This window comes from Danio rerio, chromosome 1, assembly GCF_052040795.2.
Source record: "Danio rerio strain M-AB ecotype USA chromosome 1, GRCz13ab, whole genome shotgun sequence".
Taxonomy (NCBI): Eukaryota; Metazoa; Chordata; class Actinopteri; order Cypriniformes; family Danionidae; genus Danio; species Danio rerio.
The window spans coordinates 43815548-43828975 of NC_141021.1; the positions used below are offsets into that span (position 1 = coordinate 43815548).

Here is a 13428-nt window from a genome sequence, read left to right on the forward strand (position 1 = left end):
TTGTGTTCTGATGTTTTTGAAAGTGTTGTGACAAAATGCAGTGTGTTTTTAAAAAATGTGTATGCGATGTGAGGATTTGCAGCGCGTGTGCTGTCAAACAGATGTTTTCTTAATTTTGCTGCACGTTTAGCTCTTTCGCCCACCATATAATATACTTGAAAATATATACGTAAATAGTCATTTTTGCAATATTTCGAAATTTATGTTGCATATGACACTTTTCATATGTGAAATCCAAACACAAACTTGTGTGTAATACATGCAAGTTGCATATATTGCCATATTCTATATGGGGGAAATAGAAACAGTTTAATTTAAACATGTCCCACATAGCAAAATTTCTCTGGCCTAGATCTGGCCCACACAATCAACTTTTGTTTGGCCAACATGCCGCAGTGAATCACGGTACATGATTGGACCAATTCCGGCTTCAAGACAAGGGCCAAACATGGACCATATCTGGGCCATGTTTTAGCCAAGTTAATAACCCTTACCTAGGCCAGATATGTTGGTGTGTCACAAATGAATTTGATAATTTGATAAACCCATAAAGCATTTGGCTTAATGCATGCTTCTTCACGAAGTGACCTGATTGGTAAAAAAAATTTCTTTACTCAAAAATAATTTAAATGTGTTTTAAAAGTAAGTCAAGACAGGCCAAACTTATGTGGCCCACATATAAATTTTTAACATCTGGCTAAATATGGTGGTGCCACCTCTGCGAAACCCAGGCTATGTTTGGCCCACTTGCTGTATGCCAGTGCCGGATGAATGCAAGCTGTGCCAGCTTTATGCCAAATCTGGGCGAGAATTCTTTGCTACCAGGGAAGTGCCTTTATAGCCAATCACATCACAGCCCTAATGTCCTCTGAGTTGTGCAAGAGCCAGTCACTTTTTGTGGAGACCAATGGTTGAAGGGAACACCCAAGCTGACTGTGCATCTACAACCATAATTATATGCATTTGAATAGCAGACTTCAGCAGATGACTTCGTTGAACACAATCATAGATATATACATATATATGGAACACAATGCCAGACCAAGTTATGCTATCTTACATGACTTTAAAAAAAGTACCAAATGTAAAATAACTATAATCCTCAGAAATTATGGTAAGTCAATACACATAAAAATATTTCAATTACAAAAAATACTGGATGGTTTTGCTACACTAACCACAGTTAAATGGTATTTGTGGTAAAACTATATAAATAAACACATGACAATTTAACAAAGGTTAATATTTGTAGTCTTTATACTGTAGGTAAATGACACACAGTTTCGTTTTGTTGACAGCTATCTATTTAAAAGGCCACAAAGACAAAAGCGCTACACTCTAAATTCACTGAACAATGTCAAAACCAAATTGGCGTGCGCTGCTAAACAGTCTTTATGGCTTTTACGTCACTACTACTGACCGGAAGTATTCCTCGCTGTTTAACCCAGAGCAGATCATTTGCGTTCCCACGATGTTTCGAAGATATTAATCAGGATTTTATCATTTTTAATCATTTTATCTAGTTTATTAACAGTACATATTTATTGAAACGCAGTGCTGAACGCTTAAACGTTAATCATGTCGAGTCGCATTGCTTTCCAGACTCAGTTAGCTTCCATTATGGAGGTGCTGGCCAATGCAGCTGTGGCTGAGATATGCAAACTCGTTGACGACGATTACGCTGTTATAAACTTACAGATGAGCCAATGTCAGCGTGAAAACAAAGCGCTGAAAAGAAAACTTCATGTACTGGAGCTAAAGATGGCTCGGGGGTTTGCAGAGAGGAGGATCAGTTCGCTGAATCGCGCTAACCGGGTTCAAGTGAGCACCGCTTTGTCAGACAAATACCGGAACCAAAGCAACGGTGTGTTATCATGAAGATTAGGCTGTATGATATTATTCAAGCGTCTCTAACTCATGTTGTTTACTCTAAACGCTAAAGAGGTTAACGTACTATGTGTTGTGTTGTTTTTCTTGGTTTTCGTACCTTCAGACGGCCTGTATGGAAATCAGTTTAACACGGGACTTTGGAGAGGTGGAAGGACAGACTCAACTCCTCAGGAGGCTGTAAATGAAAGTGACAGTGGGGTAAGTAGGCTGTTATCTCTTTAAGCATAGAAACTATTGACAAATACATTAGAAGATAGACTGCCATACAATAATCAATAAAAGATGGGAGTATAATAGGATAAGTAAAATTAATTCATATGTAAACAAAAGAAGATGGATAGCTGGGTGGATGGATAGACATACTTATGTACTTTAGGTAAATGTTGGATGTATATACTTCAATAAAGACAAGTACATGATTGATTGATAGGTGATTTTCATACACGAATGATGGCTGGATTAGTAGAAAGATACATACATGTTACACATACAAATCTTCATCTGTGTTGGAGTATATTTATGAAACATTTATTTTCCTGAAAGGCAGGAGATGCAGTTTTACCTGAAGCAGAAACTTTACTGATAAAGGATGAGATGTTTGAGGACCACCAAACACAACAGAGACTGTTCATCAGAGATGATGGTGAGTCGGTGAAAAGCATAAGCCATCTATTATAGACTTCACAGAGGTTGTGTAACCAAGAATACTTATTTTAATGCTTGTTTCTTTTCCTTCAGGAATAACAGAGACTTCACAAACTGGAGAGCCAGGTTTTGGTGATGTTCAGAAAGATGATGATCAGGTCTCAGGGATGCAGCACACGAATTTGGAGGTCAGTGGATCTGACACTGCGGTTAAATCTGAGTTTCAGAATGTTAAGGGGATTTCCCAAGAGCCCATAGAATTACATGGCGAAGCAAAGTTTGATTTGAATGGAAAATCCAGTCCTATGAGGGATTATTTAATGCAAGGGAGTGACAATGCAGACTTGCGGCAGGGATCTTGCGCATACATAAACAATGCAACGCCAACTGAAAGCCAACCCACAGGCTCTGTACAGTGTTCAGAGGTAATAGAGGTCGACTCTGCAGAGGAGGGGGAAGATGTTCCTGCGTGGGCTAGCCAAGTAGCACGAGGGAAAAGCCAAGCTTCACATGTCTATCCACAATTTGGGAGGGAGGAACATCAGGATAGCAGGATCTTCTTACCTTCTTCCAATCCGCATCTGGTGTCTAGTGGCTTTGCTGCAGTCCCATCAACTTCAAAAATACAGGACACTGACCTCTACCACAATATCACAGATGTCAGTTTTAACCAACAATGCCGGACTAGAATCAATAAAGTTCCTCGCGAAAAACTTTTTTCGTGCACATATTGTGGAAAGGTTTTCAACCGGCCTAAAAAGGTGATCATTCACCAGCGGATTCACACGGGTGAGAAGCCGTTCAAATGTAACACCTGCGGAAAGTTCTTTTCAGAAGCGGGAAACCTGAGAAAGCACCAGAAAGTCCACACAGGAGAACGACCGTATAGTTGTACGCAGTGTGGACAGTCATTTGCTTGGATACGAAACCTTAAAAATCACCAACTGAAATACCATCCTGATATGTTAGCTGCAGAAGAACTACTTTCTCTAGGAGGTGTCAATAAATGATCACCAGATCACTGCTTATGAGTGTGTATTATACCACCATCATCATGTCCTATCTGGAGAAAGACTTTCTTTAAATTATGTACATGATTTACTTTGTTTTTGAGTCAGTGTGTTTTCTAAAACTAGCAAATTCAGAGCAAAGCTCTGTTCTGTGATGTACTGTAGAAATAATGAAAAAACTAACAACTTCGTTGAAATGTTTGCAGGTAGTTTTTGGTATTTAAAAAGTGTTTAACATGTTTAAATAAACATTTTTGCACTGATTTTGTGTTTGATTTTTGAACATTGTGTATTTTTAGAGCCAGTGTTTGTCTATCGTGTTATGGGTCTAATTCAAAAGAATGCAGATGTAGGAAACAATTATTTTTATGAAAACATTTGCTTGTCATAAATTAAGCATTTACTCAGGACAGTGAGAACATTTAAAACATTTCCAAAATACATTCACCAATGTGCACAGAAAAACTTTAATATCATTAATTGCACATATCAAATTGTAGCAAAAATATTCACTGCTAAATACTAGTAAAACATATAGTGGTGGTTTTTACCCCCTTTTTCCAGCATCAGATATTTGGAACAATGTGATTCCTACACATTTTACATATTCATTACAATTACCAAATTCCTAGATAAGCTTTAACATGTCAAAATGATTTTTATATTATATGTGCCAGCCAGGGTTATGTAGTAACACAAAACCTTATTTCATGTGTTCAACAGCAAGGAAAGGTGGAATATGAAGAACCTGAAACAATAGTGATAAAGGAGGATCTAAACGACCAATGGGAAATAAGCCAGGCACAAACTATAACTGTGCAAGATGGTAAGTAGAGGGCCAAAAAGCAGTCCTTTAATTGCTGCTTAAAAGAATGTTGGGGTAGATGTATAGAATTTAATGTTTAACCCCATAACTCTCACAGTTTTTCTGTTGTGTGTAAACCTGAAATTGTCCAGACAATCTGTGTATCATGTGCAAATGTTATTTTTAAGTTTGAACTCAAAAATAGTAGTCACAGATAAGGGGTTAAAGAGTTAGTTTACCCAAACATGAAAATTGTTATGCAGCAGAGAGAAGATCATGCTTTGGACAATATAGGTTATTAAACATTTTAGCTTCACATTGACTTCTATTGTAAGGATGACAAAAATCTTTCTATTCAAACCTTTTTATTACGGTTAAATTTACTTACCAAACAGATCTAATCATACAAACCTAGCTCAATAACATAATCGTCATTTTTGGGTGAACAATCCCTTCAACTTTTATATACTTTGGTCTGAAATCTAGTGACACAAATTAACATTCTATCTCTCTTCCTCCTGGTAAGTGGAGTCAAATAAAGACATTTGTAGCAAGAGACTTTCTACCTCACCAACCAAACCCACGGTTGCACCTGGAACAGAGAAGGTTTGTTGATTTACTGTTATAATGCAAAAAAGCATTTAGGGTAAAACTAATTGTCCCAACTGGAAAGTCACATCATTACTGTAGAGTAGATGCAAGTCATAATGAGATGAAAGCAAAAATTCATTACGTTTTAATTTTGTTTTCAGCCTATAGAGCTGGAATTTTCCCATTTCAGCAAAAGTGGACAGAAGAGTTGGGGCCAGAAGTCCGACACGTCTTCATCCACTGGACTTCAGATGAATCTACAGGGTGAGTACAAGAATAAAGGTAACAGTGAAAAATGTAACCCATTTAATTTGTGTATATACTGAAAGGCTGGATTTAAAACTAGTTATATTTGTTTATTAAAAGGTACTGCTGAGTCCAGTCCAAGCAGTTCTCAACAACACCAGTTCCAAAATTTTGCTGCTAGACCTAACAAAAGTCTTACAACAATAAAAATCACAGCTGTCTCAGGCTCGGAGCAAGTACACAAGGGAATTGGCAAAAGCAGGAATTCGCCTACAAATCAACCTTCGCTCACTGCAGAAAAGACAGCTATTGAAACAGCAGACTGCTTGCTGATTGACAAACCTGCAGAGCATAAAACCAGCTTTACACATTGGCCCACACAGCCATCCCATTCATATTCAGACTCAAACCAGGATGAAGATTGTGTGCTGGTTCAGTCAGAGACTGTTACATCCATCAGAAACTCCAAATCAGGACAGGATGGATCATCATTCACACAAACGCATCCTGCAGCAGAAAGACCTCTCAGAGAAGAGGAAAGGTGGAATCAAGCCGGCATTTTTAAGCAAAGCCAAACTGACGTGTCAGGCCACATTGGTAGACCTGAAGCTATTCAAAAAGACACTCCAAATAGATCAAGCGCCTCATATTTCACTGTGATTCCTCAAACCATGTCTAACTTAACTCAACCTGGGGCTTCTCTTGCCGGACCCCAGCTACCAAAGCGAATGGAGAAAGGTAGACGGAGAAGTTACGTATGTAAGTACTGTGGAAAGGCGTTCCCTGGACTGTCCAATGTTGTGGCCCACCAGAGAGTGCATACTGGGGAGAGACCTTTTAGGTGTGATATATGTGGAAAGTTATTCGCAGAGGCAGGCAACCTCAAGAAACACCAAAGAGTTCACACAGGAGAGAAACCCTTCACTTGTCCCCGATGTGGGAAACAATTCGCCTGGATCTGCAACTTAAAGACACACCAGCAGTCGGCCTCCTGTGGAGCAGTCTGATGTAATTTTATACATCTGATGACATCTGAAGGGCTTCCAACTTATGCCGCCTTATAAATCCAGTGGTCTTCACACAATGTCAGAGAAATCATTGTGATGTTGGAGCTGATAATGTTGTAGCTGAAACTCTACTATAGTTAAAGCAAACTAGCTACAGCACATATAGCTAAAATGCTGTGGAAAAGGAGTATGAATGGAAACATGTTGAAAGGGTTTCCTTTTCTTTAATATTAAGAGGTCATTGAGCTAAAAAGCCTACTGTAAGTGAAAGAGTCTCATAAATCCTAAAACAGCGTTTTGCTCTACAATTTAAATTAGACAACAAACACCCATCAAAAAGTGCATTTTAAAGCTATTCATTGTATTTAATGAAACGTGTTTCTATTATGTAACTTGATTTGAGTATTTAAGGTGAAAGATTGTGCAAGTTATGTTGTAGACCAAAGCGTTTAAGTATTATTAACTTATGTTTACCACAGATCCCCTTTTACTCTTAAAATAATTAAAGGAGAATCTTGAAGGAAACCACTGTGAATTTTCTTTCTGGGTTGTGATATCATTCCTTCTGTAAGAGAGAAAATAAAGAGCAATCACTGCATCTATATTTTGGATTTGACAATAATGTGAGTAACAATGTTTTTACCACATGTCTACTGCTTTTCTGTTGACATGCATTATTATTTGATAATAGGGACTGACTGTTCATACGGAGTACCCACAATACCCTATTTTATTATGCTAAACTGTTACCTATTTCTAGCAGTATGTGTACTTATCACCAAGCATTATTATTATTAATATTATTTGTTTAAAAGATGTCTAATAGACGTCTGAAATACTCCAAAAACCGACTAGGCATCAAATGCATTTTACGTGTAGTCGCTCATTCCTGTCTGTTTTATAGCTAGTCTGTTTTTGATGCAATATTAAACGTCTACTCGATTTTTACAATTTTAACAGCCCAAATTTCGTCTTAATTTGGCCTTGACGTCTATTTTTAGACGTCTTTTAAACACAAAATGCATGCTTGGTTATACTGGCAAAGTCTTGAATTCAGCACGTGTCAAAATGTTTCAAAATTGGTCAAATACAGGATGGAAAATAGACAGTTTCTATATCATGCTGTTTTTGATGCATATATATCATAAGATATGATAAACGAATGAATAATAAGAAGGATAAATGAAGACCCACTTACGATTTGTCGGTCTTCTGGTTCTGATGTAGAATGTCCGTGAATTGTAATACTCACTGTGAACAGCAGGTGGTGTGCGAGGACAATAAAAGCAGAGCTCATCGGTATCTGAGCTATATTAGCAGGTTTGTCTGTTTAAAACGTCTGCTATGTTGTATGAACTTTAGAAAACGCGATTAAGTGATGACATTTTTTTTAAATAATGTTTGTTAACTCGTGTGTTGTCTGTCACTTCTTTCAACATGCCGTGCCTTCCAATCAGTCGCATTCGCCCGGCTAGCTCAGTCGGTAGAGCATGAGACTCTTAATCTCAGGGTCGTGGGTTCGAGCCCCACGTTGGGCGCAAAACACTTTTTTCATTGAGCAACCGGTGGTTTTCATTGTGATTGGCGGTGCCTTCCTCTGCTTCATAGGTCACAACCAATGTCAAGAGCAAACCTACGCTCCTGAGTGATAGTTCATTTATCAAAGAATGTCCTGGGTGAGTGTGTTTCTAGACTGTAATTTTGTCCCAGCCAGTCCACTCCTGTAGGGGGTAGAATAAAAAAAATTAGTTAACTATACCTTAAATATGTTTCCAATAAAAAAAGAATAGCACTGTGGATTGTTTATTTTGTTGTATTTAAATGTTTGTTTTGGTTTGTACTGCAGTACTGCTGAACGCAAGACCTTCTAGAGGACAGCATGAAGACAGCCTGAAAGAATTCCGGTGTATTACTTTAGTTAGGTTTTGGAGTACGCTGTGCTAGACTACTCAACAGAGACTTTCCAAGCTGTTAGAGCAAACATCTCTGATCATCGAACCCCTCTCTGAAATAATATATCCACAATCAGATCCCTAAAAACCACATGTAGAAAGCACACTCTTTTACCTCTATGACACTTTAACAGACACCAGTATGCACATTTGCACTTTCATAAAACATGCCATATCTCTATAAACAAAACATTATGCATTTCTGAGCATGCTTCACACAAGTAAGTGGGGCTGACAAATCTCTCTCTCTCTCTCTCTCTCTCTCTCTCTCTCTCTCTCTCTCTTTCTCTCTCTCTCTCTCTCTCTCTCTCTCTCTCTCTCTCTTTCTCTCTCTTTCACTCCTCTCCTCTCCGAGTACATGGTAAAGTTTTTCTGAGTCATTTAAATAAAAAAAATGAATTGATCAATGTTTCAAATTGAGGGCAAAATATTTCTCTAGTCGTGGTGTATTGTGGGCAGAACAGAATGAAGTGTGTCTCGTCCTCTATTTGGTTTGTGTCACATTGTTTACATATTCTCTGTTCTTTAGGAGTCCAGGATTTTATATGTCTGCCCTTTTCTATTTCTAGGTCATGATCACAGAGGCGATATTTAGAAAGAATGTGTTTTTCTTTTAATTGTTTTATTGATAAATAATTTGCCAACTGTGTGGTTCTGTTTAGGGCCGAAAAACATTGAACTTTAGTTTGGAGGTTGAATTCAGTTTTTAGTTTTTCATCATAATTCTATTTTAATGTTTTGTCAATTTGTTTGTGAAGGTTTTGTTTGGGGACGGGTTCGGTTTTTGAGTTTTCTTCACTAGTTCTGATATGAGTGTGTTAAGAGGATGAGACACTGTAGGTTTTTCATTCGCCAGAAGGGCTTTATATTGAACAGACTGGGTGTCAGAATGATGCAGGTGCTGCCAGAACTTAACAGCTCGTTTCTGAATCTCCAGGTTTAGCAAGTATAAACCCAGTTCAGCCCTGCAGGCAATGTTAGAGGTGTGTCTCTCTCTCTCCTCTCTCTCTCTCTCTCTCTCCTCTCTCTCTCTCTCTCTCCCCGTATGCACTGGACACTTTATTTAAACTCCACCTTACAAGGACTCAATAAGGAAAACAATGTTCGCTTGTGAATGTACCACAAATCACATTCCACTAATCGTTTTTTATAAACCTTAAATACCACCTTTGCACAATGTCTTGCATGATATTGGTATGTCTTATAAAAAAAGTTTGTATAGTCTGTCTTAGGTTATGTCTAGGCCCACACGGAATCTGTGCGTGCAAAAATCTGCAGATTTTTAGCCCATCATTTATTTACTTGTGTATTTAATATTGGAATTATTAAAATTGTTATTATATTATAATATTGTTAATATTATTGACTAATATGAAAATGTTTGTATGATTTATTTACAATACAGGTTGTAAAGTAATATTTTCTGTCTTTTAGATGATATATTATATGAGAGACTTGTTTTGTTTATCAAATAAGTGGATCTAATTGTATTTGCATTGTAAACATTAAATACAAGTTAAAAATGTATTGTTTTTATTTAATATATTAAGTTATTAGTTGTGATAATCCCAAAATAATTCCGCATAAATCTGTTCATTTTTTACAAAATTCTCTGCAGAAATAGCAAAAAATGTCAGCTGATTCCATCTGACCTCAGTTATGTCTACAGTTTAAGTATGTATAGCAAATGCAGTAGATAGTATAGTCAGATTACCACTCTGGTATATCTATACTGTAGGTTTAAGATAGGTCTTTCGTGCAGTGTTGTGTACATAGTATAGTTATATTTATGCCTATTTATTTAGCACCTATGTCATATGTGACACAACATTTCGTCCCATTGTATGTTCACACATGCAGCGAGATAACAATAAAACTTAATCTGACTTGATTTAAGAGTAACAACAGCCTAATCTGTAATGTTGGATTCAATCTAGACCTTTTTTTGTATGACTTTAAATAGTTAGTCTAATTAATGTATTCAATTGAACACAGCTCTTGAACTAGATCAATGGCATTGACTTCCTTGACATGTTTCTATGTATTAAATATTTATATTACATTATAACATAATTTGTATTGTTAACATTTGGATGTTTCAGTGCATATTTTTATAATGGAAATTTGATTGTGTTTTTTCCCCAGAAATTAAAATATAGGCTGCACGGTGGCACAGTGGGTAGTGCTGTCACCTCACAGCAAGAATGTCGCTGGTTCGAGCCTCGGCTGGGTCAGTTGGCGTTTCTGTGTGAAGTTTGCATGTTCTCTGTGTTGGCGCTTTTCTCCAGATGCTCCGGTTTCCCCCACAGTCTACAAGCATGGTGTATAGCTGAATTGGGTAAGCGAAATTGTCCATAGTGTATGTGTGTGAATGAGATTGTATGGGTGTTTCCCAATAAGGGTTGCACCTGGAAGGGTATCTACTGTGTAAAACATATGGTGGATAAGTTTGGGGTTCATTCCTCTGTGGCAACCCCAGATTAAGAAAATGAATGAATGAATTTATTAATATATTTGGCCAATTAACTGTTAGCCTGAGCCATTGACATGACATGCAGTAATCTATTTTAGTTGTGGTTTTATGTAACATGTATATATTTTGAATAGAGTCCTTATTTCTCATATATTTTGTATTCTATTAAGGAAAATACAATAATTTAGCAGATTACAACATATCTGAAGGAAACCACTGTGAACAACATTGACTTTTTATATATAGTCAATCAAGTTAAGGCTAGCTTCTCTTGCAGTCACAGTCAGTGTGTAGCCAAATTATCTACTTAAGGTATTGCTTTCTTCTTTCTTTTGCAGCACAAGCCATCATATTGTTGATTGCTTGTCTGCAATATACATGAAAAAACATGACCAACCAAACAGGTTTTATTCTGGGTGTATTAAAAATCAGTGATGTCTGATTTGTTCATTCCTTTGAATCATATCTTTTAAATGAATCATTTGAACAGCTCGCAGTCTGAAGGAATTGTTCATGAATTCTGAATCAGACTCGTCCAATTATTGAACCAAGAACAGTGGCTGTTTTCTGATTTCCAAACATGAAGCTACAGCAAAATGATACTCCTCCATTACAAACAATTTAATAACATTATATCCTCATATATTATGTATGATGTATAATATTGCCTAGTCATATTAAAGATTATTTATTTAGAAAGATATTTTTGAATGTATCATAGTGATGACATACAGACATAGGCCTACATGCACACATATATATGCATATTTGAATAACAATAATCCAAATAGACCTACTTAATTGACATAAAAACTATTATGATACTGTGAAGTCATACTTATTTTGTCAAATACTGTTTTTTTTTCTTTTTTATCTAAGTAGTATGCAGTTTCAGATGAAGCCAGTTGATGTTTCTGAATTATATACTTAGTTTGTGATCAAATGCGATCAGAGTAGTATGAACCAATCCTAGTAGGTCTGTTTACAAAACACAAGCATGTATTCAATGGACACTATACTCATTCACATACCCATATTCATCTTAATTATAAGTTATTAATATTATTTGTAGTGTCATCATGTCATTTTCATCTGCTTATCAGGGGCCGGGTCGCGGGGGCAGCAGTCTTAGAAGAGAACTCCAGACTGCGCTTTCCTCAGATACTTCCTCCAGCTCCTCCGGGGAGAGGGGCGTTCCCAAGCCAGCCGAAAGACATGCCAAGGGTCTTCCCAGAGGCCTGCTCCCGGTGGGACATGTCTGGAACACCTTCCTAGGTAGGCGTCCTAGAGGCATCAGAAACAGATGCCAGATCCACCTCAGCTGACTTCTCTCGATGTGGAGGAGCAGCGGCTCTACTCCGAGCTTCTCCCGTGGACAGATCTCCTCACCCAAATAATCACTTAATTAATTAAATAATGTTTTATTTCCACATCTGAAAATAATAATAATAATAAAAAAAACGTGTTATACAAAAATAAAACCAATTCACCTGCATTATGTTTGCCTAAGCTATTTCGGATTCACTCTTGAGGGGTTCAACTGTTCAGAAGAATCGATTCTGAGAAATGATTCCTTTCAGCCTTCGTAAGGCATTACTCACGCTCACATTAATGCTGGGGAGGAGGAGGAGGTGGTGTTGGGTGTCACTTTTTCAAGTCAGTGCGACGCACACAAAACCACCAGCGGTTCACCAGAGAGGAATTACCGGAGAAGTCTACATGATTTTCGAGAAATCACAATCGGAAATCCTCGTGCCTGAAGGAACCACTGAGAAGGAGAAGAAGCACAAACTGAGCTACAGCCAAAGCCGAATGTGTAGAATAAGGAAGAGGAATATTCGTCTGTTGACTGTTTGTTGACACTCGTGAGGAGTTGTCGGGATCTCTTACGTCCAGACATGGGGAGACGGAGATTTCTTTCCTGATTCTGCGGTCTCTCGCGTAAGCGATTCCTACGTAAATGTGAGTGAACCTGTAATTTATTACTTATAAATGCAAGGAATCAGAATATACACGCTCCATACACATCCTCGTGTGTGTCTATCGATCGATGTTACACAGGCAGGCGTCACGAAATATTACACGAGCAAAATCGGTCCTCTTGCGTTCACAAAATCGGTTGTTGAATTGAAGTGATGCCTAACTAGTTTTCTGATGCGCTTGTAGGGACACGATGTTGCTGGCTTCCGCCGTGGTGGTCTGGGAATGGCTGAACGAGCACGGGCGCTGGCGGCCCTACAGCCCGGCCGTGTCTCACCACATCGAGGAGGTGATAAGAAGCGATCCCCGCGGCGGCAGCGTCGTCCTAGGCCAAGCTGACAGCCGCCTGTCGCCCTACATCATTGATCTCCAGTCCATGCATCAGTTCAGACAGGACACCGGTAAGATGGAGATCAGCAGCGCATCAGTCTACCTGTGGCAAGCCAATCTAGCATTTATTCTGCAGAACCAATATATTCTGTCTCTGCTATGTTCCTGCCTTATTGATGTATTATTGAACATTAATGACTATGTCATGAGTTGAAGCACCTTATTAGAGAGTTATTATTATTTATTATGGAATATAAATGAGCCGTTCTGGGTAGTGCTTGTATGTTGAGTCAAGAAAAACAAGTTAACAGTTGAAATGGACTCTGGTTCCTTACAGACTGTTACTGTTAAATGAGATTGGAATATATGATATATGACATGATTATGATTTAATAAATCTTTCTCACATAAGTTTCTGAGGAAGTTACTGTTAGAGAAGCTGTGGAGATGATGTTGAAAACACCTCATGCACGAGCATCATGCATGCTTGAGTTTATAT

At 37.9% G+C, this 13428-nt stretch overlaps 2 protein-coding genes and 1 non-coding gene across 4 annotated transcripts in view; all 3 read left to right on the top strand.

The window, feature by feature from the left end:
* Positions 1-1417: 1417 nt before the first annotated feature.
* si:ch211-89o9.6 lies at positions 1418-6792 on the top strand. Its single transcript, XM_087237434.1, has 8 exons — positions 1418-1864; positions 1994-2088; positions 2434-2533; positions 2629-2723; positions 4269-4371; positions 4877-4956; positions 5103-5205; positions 5308-6792. The coding sequence occupies exons 1-8, from the start codon at positions 1579-1581 to the stop codon at positions 6192-6194; spliced, it is 1749 nt and encodes a 582-aa protein (XP_087093560.1). The 5' UTR covers positions 1418-1578; the 3' UTR covers positions 6195-6792.
* An 867-nt stretch (positions 6793-7659) lies between these two features.
* Positions 7660-7732, top strand: trnak-cuu (transfer RNA lysine (anticodon CUU)). Its single transcript has one exon. It is a non-coding gene; the product is annotated as a tRNA-Lys (tRNA).
* A 4546-nt stretch (positions 7733-12278) lies between these two features.
* Positions 12279-13428, top strand: part of dtx4b (deltex 4, E3 ubiquitin ligase b) — a 41586-nt gene continuing 40436 nt past the window's right edge. For both annotated transcript variants that reach the window (XM_087237426.1, XM_087237427.1), the window contains exons 1-2: positions 12279-12581; positions 12786-13000. In XM_087237426.1, the coding sequence (XP_087093552.1) occupies positions 12580-12581; positions 12786-13000 (217 nt within the window). In that variant the 5' untranslated portion in view covers positions 12279-12579. The remainder of the gene's footprint in view (positions 12582-12785; positions 13001-13428) is intronic.

What these genes read in the sequence shown, in the direction of transcription:
- si:ch211-89o9.6 (XM_087237434.1), top strand. Translation starts at nt 1,579, where the DNA reads ATGTCGAGTCGCATTGCTTTCCAGACTCAGTTAGCTTCCATTATGGAG. An exon ending in ATACCGGAACCAAAGCAACG is followed by an intron (nt 1,865 to 1,993) that starts GTGTGTTATCAT and finishes TCGTACCTTCAG; the next exon opens with ACGGCCTGTATGGAAATCAG. An exon ending in TTGCACCTGGAACAGAGAAG is followed by an intron (nt 4,957 to 5,102) that starts GTTTGTTGATTT and finishes TTTTGTTTTCAG; the next exon opens with CCTATAGAGCTGGAATTTTC.